Source organism: Pithys albifrons, chromosome 11 (assembly GCF_047495875.1).
Source record: "Pithys albifrons albifrons isolate INPA30051 chromosome 11, PitAlb_v1, whole genome shotgun sequence".
NCBI classification, from domain to species: Eukaryota; Metazoa; Chordata; class Aves; order Passeriformes; family Thamnophilidae; genus Pithys; species Pithys albifrons.
In genome coordinates this window covers 6,575,137-6,589,855 of record NC_092468.1, presented here as the reverse complement: position 1 = coordinate 6,589,855, position 14,719 = coordinate 6,575,137, and the positions used below count along the sequence as shown (strand labels likewise).

The 14,719-nt window shown below is 56.4% G+C and overlaps 1 protein-coding gene across 1 annotated transcript; it reads left to right on the top strand.

Moving 5' to 3' along the window:
- Window positions 1-1,060: 1,060 nt before the first annotated feature.
- On the top strand, window positions 1,061-2,109 carry FOXL2 (forkhead box L2). The gene has a single exon (XM_071566626.1). It carries the CDS (start codon window positions 1,061-1,063, stop codon window positions 1,979-1,981), a length of 921 nt encoding a protein of 306 aa, XP_071422727.1. The 3' UTR covers window positions 1,982-2,109.
- Window positions 2,110-14,719: the final 12,610 nt, after the last annotated feature.

The window sequence follows — 14,719 nt, the reverse complement described above, 5'->3', positions numbered from 1 at the left end:
TACTGATTTGTTATAACACGATACCTCAGGCCAGCTGAGACTGCCTCTCTGCTGCTCGGGGAGGCTCTACCTGAAGATAGGAAAGGGGAAGGAGTGGTGGAATTTCGGTGCCATATACGCTGCTCCAGGAACCGTGTGAAATAAGTCGAAACTCTCAAGGGAAACAAGCAGGAAAGCTGCCCTTGGTGTCATTCCCCGCCTCACCACCCTGCCCCTGCCCTCGAGTCTCCTGTCAGCCTCGCAGCCGCGCTGGAGACCTGCGTGTACTTTGCGAGAAGGGAGAAGGGGCGACCAGACACCTTTTGCTCTCTTGCCTCCTGCAAATAAGAGCTGCAAGAACCGACTTGCAGGCAGCGGCAACAGCCTTCCTGTGCTCCCCGGGTGCGATCGGTTGGCGGGGCCAGCGGCCAAGACATATAAATGCGGCCGCGTGTGCGGCTGGACGTGTGACAGCCGCCGTGGCAGGGGCGAGAGCCGCGGGCACACCCCCTCGCACCCACCGCCTCCAGCGCGGCCCCGCGCCGGCGGAAGGGCAGCGCAGCGCCGCGGGCCCCGGCGGGCTCCGCGGTGGGCGGTGGAGGCTCGGCCGGCACCCCCCGGACACCGCCCCCCGCCCCCCCGCCCCCGGCGGCGCGGCAGGGCCGGGGCGGTTCCGCGCCGTTCCGCGGGGCCACGTCGGGCCGCGTGTGCGCGGGGCTGAGCGCGGCGCCGTGACTGCAGGCTGAACTCGGCCGTGCCCAGCGGCTCGGCCGCGATAGGGGAGCGGGCTCCTGACGAAAGCGGAACTCGGCCGGGCCCATACAAATCAGAAAAGAGCCCGGCCGCCGCGGCAGAGGGGAGCGGAGCCCGCGGGGGCAGCGACGCCGCCGCCGCGCTGCACGGACCAGCGGCGCCGCGAGAGGCGCCTCACGTTCTCCGTCCCGGTCCCGGCTTCGGCCCCGGCCCCGATTTCGGCGAGCGCGGGGCCGGACGGCCGCTGGCACCGGGCTCCGTGCACCGGGCAGCGCTTCGCACCGCGCGGCGCTGCGCTGGCCGCCCCGGGCGGCGGACGCGGGGCACCATGATGAGCAACTACCCGGACGGCGAGGAGGACACAGTGGCGCTGCTGGCTCATGACACCAGCGGCAACAAGGAGCCGGAGCGGGTCAAGGAGGAGCTGAGCGCGGATAAGGGTCCCGAAAAGCCGGACCCCTCGCAGAAGCCCCCCTACTCCTACGTGGCCCTGATCGCCATGGCCATCCGAGAGAGCGCGGAGAAGAGGCTCACGCTGTCTGGGATCTACCAGTACATCATCAGCAAGTTCCCTTTCTACGAGAAGAACAAGAAGGGCTGGCAGAACAGCATCCGCCACAACCTCAGCCTCAACGAGTGCTTCATCAAGGTGCCCCGGGAGGGCGGCGGCGAGCGCAAGGGCAACTACTGGACCCTGGACCCTGCTTGCGAGGACATGTTCGAGAAAGGCAACTACCGCAGGAGACGAAGGATGAAACGGCCTTTCCGGCCGCCTCCGACCCACTTCCAGCCTGGCAAGACCCTCTTCAGCCCGGACAGCTACGGCTACCTGTCCCCGCCCAAGTACTTGCAGTCCACCTTCATGAACAACTCGTGGCCGCTGGCGCAGCCCCCCGCGCCCATGCCCTACACCTCCTGCCAGATGTCTGGCGGGAACGTCAGCCCCGTCAATGTGAAAGGACTCTCGGGCCCGGCGTCCTACAGCCCTTACTCGCGGGTGCAGAGCATGGCGCTGCCTAGCATGGTGAACTCCTACAACGGCATGGGCCACCACCACCACCACCCGCACGCCCACCACCCGCAGCAGCTCAGCCCGGCCAGCCCCGCGCCGCCCCCGGCCTCGGCGACGAACGGAGCCGGCCTCCAGTTTGCCTGCGCCCGTCAGCCCACCGAGCTGTCCATGATGCACTGTTCCTACTGGGAGCACGACAGCAAACACAGCGCCCTACACTCCCGCATAGATATCTAGGGAGGCTCCGGCCGGCCGCCGTCACAGAAATGCACCGGCTCCGCTGCCCCGCTCCCATCCCGCCGCGTTCCCCCATGCTCTCGTGTCTCTCCCTCTCGTTCCTAGCTGCGGACTTTTCTCTCTCTGTCCCCAGACTGTCGCGGTGAGCAAATAGCAGTCTCGCCCCGCGTGTAGTGTCAGTGTAGGAGCCGTCCCGTCATGCGAAGAAGGCAGTGTAAATGCGGGGACTTCCCCGCGGGGCTGCGCCGGGCAGCGGCGGCCGGGCCGCCCGTCTCCGGGCGAGCTGGGATTCACCGAGTGTTTCTCTGCTCGTGTGTGTGTGTGTTTCGTTCGTGAGCTGTTAGTTTTGGTTGGGGTTTGTTATTTTGAGGCTTTTTTTCTTGTTGGTTTGTTTGGGGTTTTTTTGGGGGGGTGGTGAGGGGGGGAAGTATGTAATTAAAAATGGACTCTTTAGCTATCAAAATTTTGCTTCTTTGTAATTCGGCCGTAATCTTTTCGGGCTCAGCCTTGGGGAGAGTGAAGTGGAGCTTGTAAAAAGCGGAGGCATTTTCACGCGTGCAGTTCAGGGCTGGCCGGGCCTAGACACTACTGCGTGCCCAGGGTGCTCGTCCTCCTTCTCTTCGTGTTCTCTGTCTTCTTCCTCGCTCTGCAAAGCACTGCGGTTCTTCTGAGCTGTGGCTTTTCGTTAAAATAGTACTTAATATGGGGACTGCTGTAACAGCAGATGTGCGATATTGCTGGTTAATAGAAACCAACAAACAAAACCCACCAGGGTCACTCGTGAAACGTTTTGGCAGTGGTAAATGTATTTTTTAAGGATACAATGTCCTCTGAGGTCTTAAAAGTAATTTTATACAGGCTAAAATATTGTGATGTTATTAGAAAAAAAAGAGTTTCCTGTAAATTGGAATATTTTTTCGTGTGCATATTATTATTAATAATGAAAGTTTAAACTATATTCGTTTTTTCTGACCCCAAACCTGGTCTAAAATGCATATTCCAGTAGGTTCTACTTTTGAGTGTTTGCCCTTTTTCTTAAAACGTTTTGATTCTTCAATTTACATAGATTAATGTGAAAAAATAGCGTTTATAAAGCAGGGGCCAGTTCATAGCGATTTTGTAAATGTTTTTGTAAGCTGTTAGATACTGTGGCATAGTACCATTTTTGGACCAACTTTTCTAGAGTGAACTAGCACTTTTATTGTACTTTCTGGCATTGTAAAGTCTCCAATAAAATGCCTCTCCTTCTTTCCATATCGTTTTATTTCACTCCGCTTCTTCGGGATCGGGATCGGGATCGGGAGACGGCGGCGGAGAACGGGGCGAGCGCCGTGTCCGGGGTCGCTCGGCGCTGCCCGGCCCGTTCCTGGCGGTGGGCACCGCTCCCGGCGCCGCTCGCGGGGCCGCTGTGCTGCGGGAACACTCAGGCTGGGCCTGGGCGGTCCATCGGCCCCGGGAGCTGCACCGGTGGGCTGCGCATCGACACAGAGCGCCGGCGGGGCCGCGCCGACCGGCGGCCCGGGGCTGTGTCGCCGGCGGCCGGGAAGGTGCGGGACCGTCTCGTTGGCTCGGCGGGCGGGCCCGGGAGCGCCCCGGCTCTGGGACCTCGCTGGTGTGCCCTGTCCGTGGGGCGCCGGGGACAGAGCCCTCCGGGCATTGCCTGCGGCTGTGCCCGCCGCGGACTCCGACTCCGCTTTCGTTTCTCCCCGCCTGCTCGGAGCGACACAGCGTTATCCCGGGCCCGGCCCGGCCGCGCTACAGAGCCGCCCGCGCCCCCTCCGGGCCCCGGCGGGGACGGAGCCGGGAGCCACTGGCGGGTCCCTCGTTCCTTGCCGGGCCGATGGCGGCGGCAGCGGCACTCTCGAGGCCTGGGCCTCGCTTCGAAACCTGCCTGCCTACGGTGGCAGAGGGCCCTGTGTGGGTTCCTGGGAGTCAGGAGACGATGGAGCAGGCGGGCGGCCCGCGCCCGATGCCAGCCCGGGATGCAGTAGGTCCTCTTAATCATCGGCATGGGCCAGGCCTGCAGTTCCGCAGAGGGAACGAGGATGCGGGTGTTCCGCTTCCCGAGCCTCGCGGGCATCTGCCCCGAAGAGGGGCTACGGGGACGAAAACTGGTACTGGGGTTGAGCACTCCCCTCCCGCTGCCGGAGGCCTGCGGCGTGACCCGTGGGTCAGCCAGGCCCTTGCCCGACTGCCTGACACTCTCCCCATCTGCCAGGGCCCTCCCTGCACGGGAGGAAACGGCAGCCTCCAGCCCGGTCACGGAAAGCCGTGGGGGGACGTGGGCACAGATGGCCTCTCTGCCGCGGCGCCAGTCGGCGGGCTCGGCCAGGGCAGAAGGGCTGCAGGGGCACACACGGAGCCGGGGTGGAGGCCCTGCTGTGCCCTCTGGCCCCGCTGCCCAGGCCTAGTCCCCACCGGGACGGCGCTGGGAGCAGTGCTGTGGCCGAGGGGCTCCGCTCCCGGGAGGACAGGAATGCATAGAGGGTGCAGCAAAGATGAGTCGCTGCGTGGCGGAGGTGCCGCGGCCGCTCCGCGCTGTGCTCGGGGTTGCGGGCCGAGCGGTGGTCGGGAGGGACGGGAGAAGCCTGGCCTCTACACGAACACCGGTGTAACGGGGGGCGAAAGGCCGGAGTGGGTCTTCCAGTGCACATGGGACACAGCCGCGACTCAGACCTCTGCCGCCCGTGGGGCTGCCGGAGCGGCGCGCTGCCCTGTGCCTCCGACCTGCCCTGGGCCTCCGACCTACTTTCGGGCGGGATCGGGCTGTGGAGTGGAGAGGTAGCACCGCTCACAGGCCTTAAGGATTGAGATTTTGCACCGGAGGGCTCAGGGCCTTGGCTGATTGTTTCTTGGTACTCCCAGTCCCGCTAGTTTCCTCCAGGGTACGTCGAGACCGCAAGGGAAACCCCCGCCGCCGGAGGTGGGCACGGGGCGAAGGGAGGGCGGGAGCACCGCCCCGGGCTCCGCGCAGTCCCACCGGCGCCTCCCCGGGCTCCTTCCTGGGCTGTGCCATCTCTCGGCCGGACTGCAAACGACCTTGGCAAACGCCTTGGAGCGGCTGGGACTCGCCAGCTTTGGGTCAAGGGGTACCTGGCAGTGCCAGATGCTGGGGGAGGAGGCGGCAGCCCGGGACTGGGCAGGACCGTGCGGCCCCCGGGGCTACTCGGATTCCCGAGTGGTCTTCAGCTGGGTCCCGCCGTGCTTGGCCAGCTCCCCCCTGAGTGCACAAGGAGAGGCAGAGAGGAGCGTTTGGGAGAGAAGCGGGCCGGCCGGGCCGTGCGGCCGTGCCAGGCCAGGGTCCTGTCCGTCTGCCTGTCCCTGTGCTCGGCCGAGGCTCCGATCGCCTTCGCTCCGGGCCCCCCTCGCTGAGCCCTGGCAGCAGCGCGTCCCCGAGTCAGCTGCGGCCATCGCGCCTGTAGGATGTTTTCACGATCGTTTTCTGTATTTTATAAACAGAGACTGCACTGAATGTAAACTCACAGGGAAACCACGGCGAGAACCCACCGGCCATCCCGGGCTGGCCTGGCCGTTCTCGCCGGGCACTGTCGGGCTGTGGCCCGGGGCAAGGCTGGTCCTACCGGGAGCAGTTCGGCCTCTGCCACCGCCAGGAGCTGCGGGCCTCCAGTTAAGTCGTACCGGCCTGGGGACAGGGGCGGCCGTCACCTCCCTGCTCGCTGTGCTTGCCTGGGCCCCGGGCACGGGCCCGTCGGGAGGTGCGGAGGGCCGCGCTGTGCGCTCCCGAGCACCCAGGCACAGGCACGCAGGGCCCGAGTGCCCCGTACGAGCCCTGCCTCCCCGCGGGCCCGCACCCAGCCCGCTGGGCAGCCTAGCTGATGTGTAGGACCGGGCTGCATCCCGGGACAGTGGCACTTGGGACAGCAGGGGCTGGGCGGGAGAACGGGTCTGTACCGACCCCTCCTGCAGGCAGCTCCGTGGGCACGAAAGGTGCCGGGGGACCAGGGGGTGCCCACGGCGGCTCAGCATTTTCTCGCCCCCGGTGCCACGTCTGCTCCTCTCACGGGTCCCACCTGGCCCCGGCCACGCTGCCGCCCAGCCCCGTCGACTCCTCACAAAAGCAAGCGGCCGACAGCCGGATTCTTGGCAAGAGATGACTTTGTGCGTTGTGTAAGGTCTTTCCCCGTTATATAAATGACGGCAGGAGGAATGCTCCACGGAGCGGGACGCGCTCCCCAGGACAGCAATTTGGAGCGCAGCCCTCTCGGGCCACGGGGCCGCCGCCCGCAGCGGGACTGGTCCGAGAGCCAGAGCCGGGGCAGGGGACTCAGGACTGCTCTGCCCTTTCGGAATGGCCCCGGGTTTATGCAGCGCTGGCGGAAGATGAAAGCAGAAGAGCGAGGAGTGTTTTCTCCCTGCCCGGAGCGGGTGTGGAAGCAGACTGCCACGATCACTGCAGGAGCGGCGGCGCGCAGCCCGTGCCCCTCGGGGGAAGGGCAGATTTTGCTCCCACAGCCCCTCTGCTGCTCCAGGCCACTGGGGCAGTGCCCACTCCGCGGGATGTTCTGCGGCCGTAGCTTTTTCTTCCTCTCCGAGTCCTTGCGCAGGCCGCAAGGGTCCTTTGAACCCCTGGCCGCGGTTGGAGGGTGGCAGAGCCCTCGGCAGTGGGACCGATGCCCGTCTCCGCCGGCACGGCACGGCATGGCACCGCTGCCCTCTGCCTGCGGGCCGGCGGGAGCGCGGGGGCAGCCGCCCGACAGCGGGTGCTGAGGGACCCCGGAGGAGCTGCCCCGGCTCCGCTCGCCGTGCCTGCGGTGGGGAGGCGACGGTGGCGGTGGCTGCGGGCAGGGCAGAGCCGCGCTCCGTGAGGAGACACACACAGAGCTCTTACCTTGCGCCCTCCCGCCCGCCCCGGCAGGAGCGCCTGTTTAACACCGCCTGATTCCTGGTATTCTTGTCCGTGTTTTAAGTGGTGAAAAAGTCACTTCCAGTCCCATGGTCCGCATTTCACCCTGAACTCATTGAAAAGAGAGTGCGGGGTCAGGACTGTTTATTATACAACCAATTAAAACAGGAAAATATGCAAAGGCTTCATTCAGCGAGATCCGGCTATTGTTAAGCCGAAAACGATATTTTTGTTTCAAAAATAAAAATGTACATTTGTTACTTAAAAAATCTCCGCTCTGCATGTGTGACGGACGCGGCTCCCGGCGGTCGGGAGAGTGGCGAGCTCTGGCGGCCCCAGCTCGCCGACTGCCCTGCGCCCCGGGCCCGGCCCGGCCTGGGCGGCTGCAGGGCGGATCGACGGGGCGAGCAGGGACCAGAGACCCGCACCTTCCTCCTCGCTAGGTCTCAGACTGCCCTGTGCGGTCCGCTCGTGCCCGCTCGCAGGAGAGGCCAGCCGGGCACAAACGCGGTGGACCAGCCCCATGCAGGCGGGCGCGGGCACGGGTAATAGAAGTCGGCGAAAAAGTACAGCGAGGACTAAACCGGACATTGTAGCGGGCTCGGACAGGGCTGGGATAACCAGGCTGGAAAGCCCCGAGAAATGCTGCAGAGCCCTGAGAGCAGCGCTGAGACCTGCCAGCGGCGGCGTCAGCTCTGGGCACACCTTGGCATCCAGGACCTGGGGAGAGAGACAGGGGTCAGGCGGGGCCCCCGGGTTCGCGGTTCCCCAACGACTTCTCTATTCACCTATGTGGAATCGCCCAGAAGCCCATCCCTGTGTGTGCGGGGCATCGCCGCCCTTGGCAGGGCTCTTCTCTGCGGCGGTGTAGCATCTGCCCCGCAGTAGGGATGCGGCCCCGCACAGGGCGGGCGAGGGGGGGTCTCCTCCCGGCGGCGTCGGCGGCCGCCGCGGCACCACCGCCCGCCCTAGGTAGCCCTCGGGGATGTGCTCAGCAGCGGGCCTGGGAAGCGTTCACCAAAACAATCGCTCAGGCTGGCCTAATCCAATGAGTTTATTTTAGTCCTAGAGCTGTATTGAAAACATTAGCTCTGCTTCTTGTGGTTGTTTACAGTATGTTGGTCTCAACATCACAGCCGCCCTTCTGGAAAAGTCTTACAGGATTCAGGCAGAGGCAAACCAACACAGAAGTGACTCGGAAAGCATGATGGCAAATGTTTAATCAAATCAGAGACAGGAAGGCGGAGGTAATCAATGAGTTTTCACTTATAGTTTACTTGGATGGACATCTTTTTTCTCTTTCTTTTCATAAGTTTAGAAACCACATGGGGTCTTATTAGCCAAACAAGCAGCTGCAGGATTTGGTGGGCTGGTGGGGATTCGTTGAAAATTAGCTGCATATTTTCTGAAGCAGAATTCGGCTTTCGACAGAACCTCGTGCTTCTTCCCGCCCCAGCACACGGCGCCGGACACCAGGCAGGGCAGCATCCCACTGGAACCCACCCGCTCCTGCTGCGGGGACCTGCCCGTTCTGCCCGAGAGAGAGAGTCGAGAACCACAGATCACGAACGCATTGGCAGGAGAGGAGAGCCTTGCTCTCCTTCAAGTTGCACAGTGAGCAAATACTGTGAGAAATTTCATCAGGTGTGATCTTAAAGTGAAACATCGGTTCTCCCTGCTCTGCCTTTGGGAGGGGTTTTGCGCGCTGTGTAAGGCCTTTCCCCGTTATAGAATGATGGTAGGAGGAACGTCACCCTGCCCTGAATTGCCGGGACCCAAGCTTGGTTTTCCCAGAGTGTGCAGGTGGTCGCGGGCACACAGGTGGCTCCTGACACGGACGGAGGCTCCTGGTTTCCCATCTGGTCTCTGTAAACCCTAGGGTTTAGCTGGCAGATTAATTGTTCATCTACCTTCGTTTAATTTCTTTCTCTCTTCAACGGGATTTTTATCTCCACACCACAAGAATAGCTAATTCGGAGCGATCACTAAGTCACGGGGTGGAATCTCACCTTTCTCCTTCACAGTGACTATTTTCGATGACAGGAGGCATCGCGAAGTGAAAGTGTGTACGGAGTGATGTAAACCACCCCGACCCGCAGGCCCTTGAAGGGCATTTCACTGACAATTGGTGGGGATCTGGACCTTGTATGGGGCAGGGGCGTCTGAAAAACCCGCAGGTCTTCAGTAAATGGGCTCTGAGCGAGCGTGAGGAGAAGGTTCGTGATTTCTGGGCTGTCGGGGCAACTTCCACTTCTTCGGACAAGCAGTGCGTGCAAAAGTGCGTATTTGAAGGCACGCTGCCGGCTCCGCCGCAGAGAAGGGTTACTTACCTGTTGTTTAACATACAGCTCCTGTTTCCCCGTTTTTTCCCAACGATAACTGGGATTCTTTTCATTACTATCGTTTTGTTCCGTGAAAACCCAAACAATCAATAAAGGACGGGACAAAGCTGAGCACAACACGAGGCGTAATGTTCTAAGTTATCAAAAGGGGCAAGAAACAAAAAGGAATCACCCGCTACTCATCTGGGGATTTTTTTCAGGTGTTGCTTTTAACAAGATGTTCGGGTGGAAAACATATCAGGCACACGTTGACGGTGCGCTGCGTTTCCTCTTCTCCTTGCTTTGGAGGCGATATCGCTTGGTGATTATCAGCATCAATGTCTGCGGCAACTGGTACGTGACCCCCGAACGCTCCCCGCGCTCGGGTACAAGTAGTTCTTGCGGCACGAAGGCGGCCCCGCAGTCTGCCCCGCCGAGAGTCTGCTGTGAGCCCCACGGGAGGATCAGAAGCGGCGCCGGGAAAGGCTCGCACAGCCCGGACAACGAAGTCCCGGGAAATATTCCCTCCACTGGCTGCCTGGCTAATGAAACACCCCCGGGCGAGGCCGGGAGGTCTTTCGGGGGCAAACAGGCTGCAGGATTTTGAGGTTTGGGCAGTCAGAGTTCTCCCTTGATTCGTTTTCACCAAGGTTTTGCGGCCATACCAGCCCCTTCTGACCTCAAACCAGCTCCACGTGGGCCGGGAGGAGCTCACACCCTGTGTCTGGGAGCGGCCATTGGGATCCCCGGTAGTACCAGTGCCAGGGGAGTTCCCGAGGCACTTTAGTGCGTGTCCTCAGGGATGGCCATGGATCCAGTATCCCCAGGGCTGCCGGGCGGGCAGCGGTGGCAAGGCGGGCAGGGACAGGGACAGGGACAGGGACAGCCTCTCAGTCCCCGGCCTTACAGGTTGCCTTTCTGGTTCCTGTAATGCCTCCGAGATATGGGGACGTCTTCAAAAAAGAAGCAGGAGATTTTAAGAGTTAGCAGTAAGGTTTTAAAAAATACACATCACTGCTGATATCCCTTCTGCCCTGGCTGCTGTAGTTCCAGTCCACGGAACATTCCTTCTCTTTCCCTACTCTTTCCCCTGAATCAACGAACTTGCTTTGGAAGCCTCTTGGTTCTTTTTTTTTTTTCTTTTTTTTTCTTTTTTTTCCTTTTTTTTTTTTTTTTTGATAAACCACCGTTCAGTTCAGCCCAGAGCAGCCGGTGTTGTCTGGGACAGTCACCAGTTGCCTTGTAGTAGAAATGGGAACCACTTGTTTAAACATCTTAAGGTCCCAAAATCTCTACGAGCCATCACAGAAGACTTTTTATCCCCCCTTTCCGAAGCGGGAAGGGACCGAGGGGATTATAGGGAGGAATGTCTGCTCCAGCTGCTGCAAGCACCAGAAGATTTCGCTTTGCCTTTTTCTTTTTTTTCCCCATCAGTTTTTCCATTCCTAGAGGAAAATTTTTCAGTATCTGAATCAAAGTGCATGATTCCAACTTTATTTTTTCCCTGTTGTTTTGTTTTATCTCAGCCCTTTTTTCATGTTTTCATTTAAAAAGTGACAGATTTGGTGGAACTCAAGTGTTTCCCATTAGAGCCGGATAGTTCACCAGTGCGCCTTTCTGAAGTTCCACATGACACGTTTTGGAGTTTGAAGCAAGAGCACACCCTAAGTAGTTACAGTTGGCCCGGTGCGGGCAGTGCCTGTGCCTGCATCTCCCGCCCCGCGTTGCGGCGGCCCGGACCGCCGCTGCCCTCTGCCGGTCCCGCACATCCCCGCATCGCCCCACATCGCCCCGCACCGCCCCGCCGGGAAGAGAGGTCCCTTCTGCCGAGGGGACGCCACTCTTCCCACCGGAGAACCCTCCGTGCTCTCAGCATCGTCCGATTGCCAGAAAACACCCAGAAAATGCCACGGGGGCGGGAGGTGTTTCCCAGCCTGCGGGTCGTTCTTCGTGCGGTCTTGAAATGTGGGGAATTCCTGGGATATAATATGCAGTTGCACATTTCTCCTTTTCCCTTCTCCGTTTCCCTCGCAGATTCTTCTTTTCCTTTTGCTGCTGCTTTCCCTCTCTCCTGACAGTAGGCTTTTCCATTGTTCCGGTGTTCCATGTTTGTAACCACTAGTCTCTCCTGTAAGGAAAATTCCCTTTATGTAACAAGTCCTCATGTTTTGAGGTGTGGCCCTGTATAAATATTAATAAAGTAATGTAGAGAGCAGAGCTTGGTTTGGAGAACTAGAAGGTGTCAAGTAATCTTCATAGCCAAATTTTCCTGTACATACATGCAGGACACAATCCTTCTTTGGCAACTGAGACCTTATAACTACAGAAAATAAATTTTTACACACCAAAATTTTTGGTGATAAATTCATTTTATGTTGCTCAGACCCCGATAATCACTGTGTGGTCTATTGATCTTGAGCAAATGAAGGCATACCAGCTATTGCCTTTTATTTGAGAAAGAACTGATATTTATAATTTGGAGAAAGAGAATTTGCTAAAGAAAATCAAGTGCAGAGGATCCTAGATAAACAAGGACCAGTGAAATAACTGATACTGCAGTCAGAAGGAAGTCCTGGTCTCTCTGTCCTGTTGCGAGCCCCTCACTGGGCTTGGCAGTGGCCCTTCCCAGTTTCAGTTCTGTGCTGGGGCTGGTGGGGGGATTTGTGTGGGGGATCATGACTGCAAGGGATTCCCCATGGTCTGAACTAGCTGAGGAAGATTACAAAGATGACTCAGAAGGCACTGGAGGATGAACTGTGGGTATTGTTGCCTCTGTTGCCAACACAGAAATAGAGGCTGCAAGTGAAGTCCTGGAGTCTTCTGCTGCCCACACTGGCCGTGGTGAAGCGTCCCTCCCATTCAGCATTGCAGTATCAATGTCACAGCTCTGATGGTGGGATGTCAGTTTGTAGAGGGAAGAACTGAGCAAGGGGAGCTCTCCACAGTGAACAAACTTATATATGTCTTGATTTTCCAGGGTTGTTTTTCCTTTAGATCTTTCAAATTCTGAGTGATGAAGAATAGAGCAGAACTGAATTTTAGACTCACTGAGCACACACAGCATAAGCCAGTGCAGTGAGAAGTCGAGGTACTGCTATTCTTGAGAGGTAGGTGCTCACCTCACATTGGGAATTCCAAGAGTGGGAAATTTTTTTGTGGTTTATCTTTGTAGCTATTGTTATATTTGTTTACTGCTCAAGCAAGACTGGGGCGTTGCTGCAATACCACAGCATATGGAGCAGCCCCAGCTCCTGAGAGTCCCCAGTCAAAATACTTCTGTGATGTTTCCAGACTGTTGGCTACCTCAGGGGGAAGGGTGCTCTGCTCTCAGGGAACTTGCCAGGACTGATGTTTCACTGGTGCAAATCAGCACAGAAGTAATAAAATCAGTGCACTCTCATCATGCTAAGTGTGGATTTCTACTTCTATTGACATAGTTGGTTAATAGCACATTGTAATTTGTCCTGTGCTTCTCATCATTGTAGCAAGGAACAACTGTCATGATTTAACTTCTGTCCTTTTTTTCAGAGAACTGAGTGAGATGGGTCATTTTCTGGTGGTCACTCAGTATTTCTGACTAGCAGTCAGAAAGAAAACTCATTCACTTGAGACCTAGGTGTGGCAGAAGTAGGGTAGAAAAGGTAAACCTCTGTGCATGGCTGTATTCTCAGACTCCTTGGAGGAGGGTGCCTGTGGATTCGGCACCAGTGGATCTGACACAAAGTGAGAACTGTTCTTCTATATCACTTACATTACAGTTGAAATGTGAAATGAGCTCCATGTGGCAGCAGCCAAAGAAAGAAAAAGGGAAAGAAAAAAAAAGAAAAGGAAGTGCTCTCCAAAAGTTTCAGTTATCCCTTGAAGCTATATTACAACATCTACTGCTCTAATTGAATCAGTGTGAGAACTTTTCCCCTCCATTTAGATCACTGCTAGTCTCTGTCCACTTTTCCCTGGAGAGGCACACATTTGATACCAAGATGTGCTGGGGACACCCACACCTAGGGTAGGATTTTAGCTTTTGGTTTAGTGTTTTAACTGCTGAAAAGTAAATGTAATTTCTTACATGCCTTTGCCAGAATCCATTATGATGTTTTCCCTCTTCTCTCCCCTTCTTTATAGACTTAGCACCAGGGTGTGACACAGAAAAGTTTGTCTGAGTAAAGGCTACTAGATCTGCTCTGAGGATGCAATAGATTAATTAATAATTTCTAGGGAGTTTGTTGGGAGGAATCAATAAAACTTACAAATACTGGTGGTGTCCATTTTAAAAGCTAATGGTCATGAAGAAGCAATGTGGTCTCAGTGCTGTTCAAACCCTACCACCCTCTTAGCCCTGATGGGGAGTAGCATGTGAGGGCTTCTTTTTCACCTGTGAAAGAATGCCAAGGAAAGCCCACTCAGCATTGCAAGCCCTCATTTATTACATTTATGGAGTATTTTTAGAAGTGTAGAGAAAATCTCTGCTCATTTCCAAGTATCAATGCTTTTACATAACACAAAATTACTTGACAGCTCAGAAAGCAAAAGCAATCGATACCCAAATACAGGTCTGTTCTGTAAGTATTCACATGTGCGAAACAATACCTGATCCACAAAAACATATGGCTCTTGTATTAAATACATGGAATCAAGTTGAATTATGAAGACTTTGAAAAGGTCCTCAGTTTAAATGTACACGGCTCTCTGAAATGTCCAGCTAAGTTTAGTGCAGCAATTAAAAACAGATAGATTGTCAGGATGCATAGACCAGTGGTAGAGTTAATTCAGTATGAAAGAAATGAGTGACTGGGAATGAGACAGAAAAGCAGAAGCAGCAGGAAAGGAGCAAGGATGAGTGGAGAGACTAAATGCTAATAAGGGGGGTTAGGGAGACCAGGGATAGAAGTGGGGGGAAGAAAGAAGTGAAATAAAGGAGAGAGAGAGGGAAAATGAAGGAAGCATATGAGACAGAAAAGAGAAGGAGAGAAGCAAGAAAAATAATGACATTTTATTTTGTAATCTGGCAGCTTTCACTTTAGGAGAACAAAGCCTGGAGCAGACCGGAAGGCTACCACTTATGTTCTGAAAGTAAGTGAGAGTTTTTCTTTGATTTTTATATATACTTATGTGTTAACATATAATTATATACTTAAAATGAGACAGAAATTGCAGCCTTCCTGGGGATCACCCTCTGTTCTCCATACTCACATTTTTACTAGTACTCAGAGTTTCCCCCCAGTGCCATCTGTCCAGCAGCATAATGCTCATGCTTGATAAATGGTGCTCAGTTATTTTATGAGGAATAACACACTTGGCAAGCTGAAATGGGTTGGTTCTGGCTTGGTCAGATTGGTGTGACATGCATTTCTCTAGACAGCTGAGCATCCCCAGGAATTTCTAATTTGATTCCTGCTGGAGTGGCTGTGCTGCCAAACCTCCTTGCCATGTACTTGTCCATGTGCTGAGCTGAATCCTCTCATTACACTAATTACACATTTTCTGGATCTTCTTAGCTGATCACAAGATTAATTTCAAAGCCGTCCACAGTCCCTGTGTGTGCCCTTCTCTTGC

Bases quoted from the DNA above. Each gene is read 5' to 3' on its own strand.
- FOXL2 (XM_071566626.1), top strand. From the start codon at position 1,061: ATGATGAGCAACTACCCGGACGGCGAGGAGGACACAGTGGCGCTGCTG.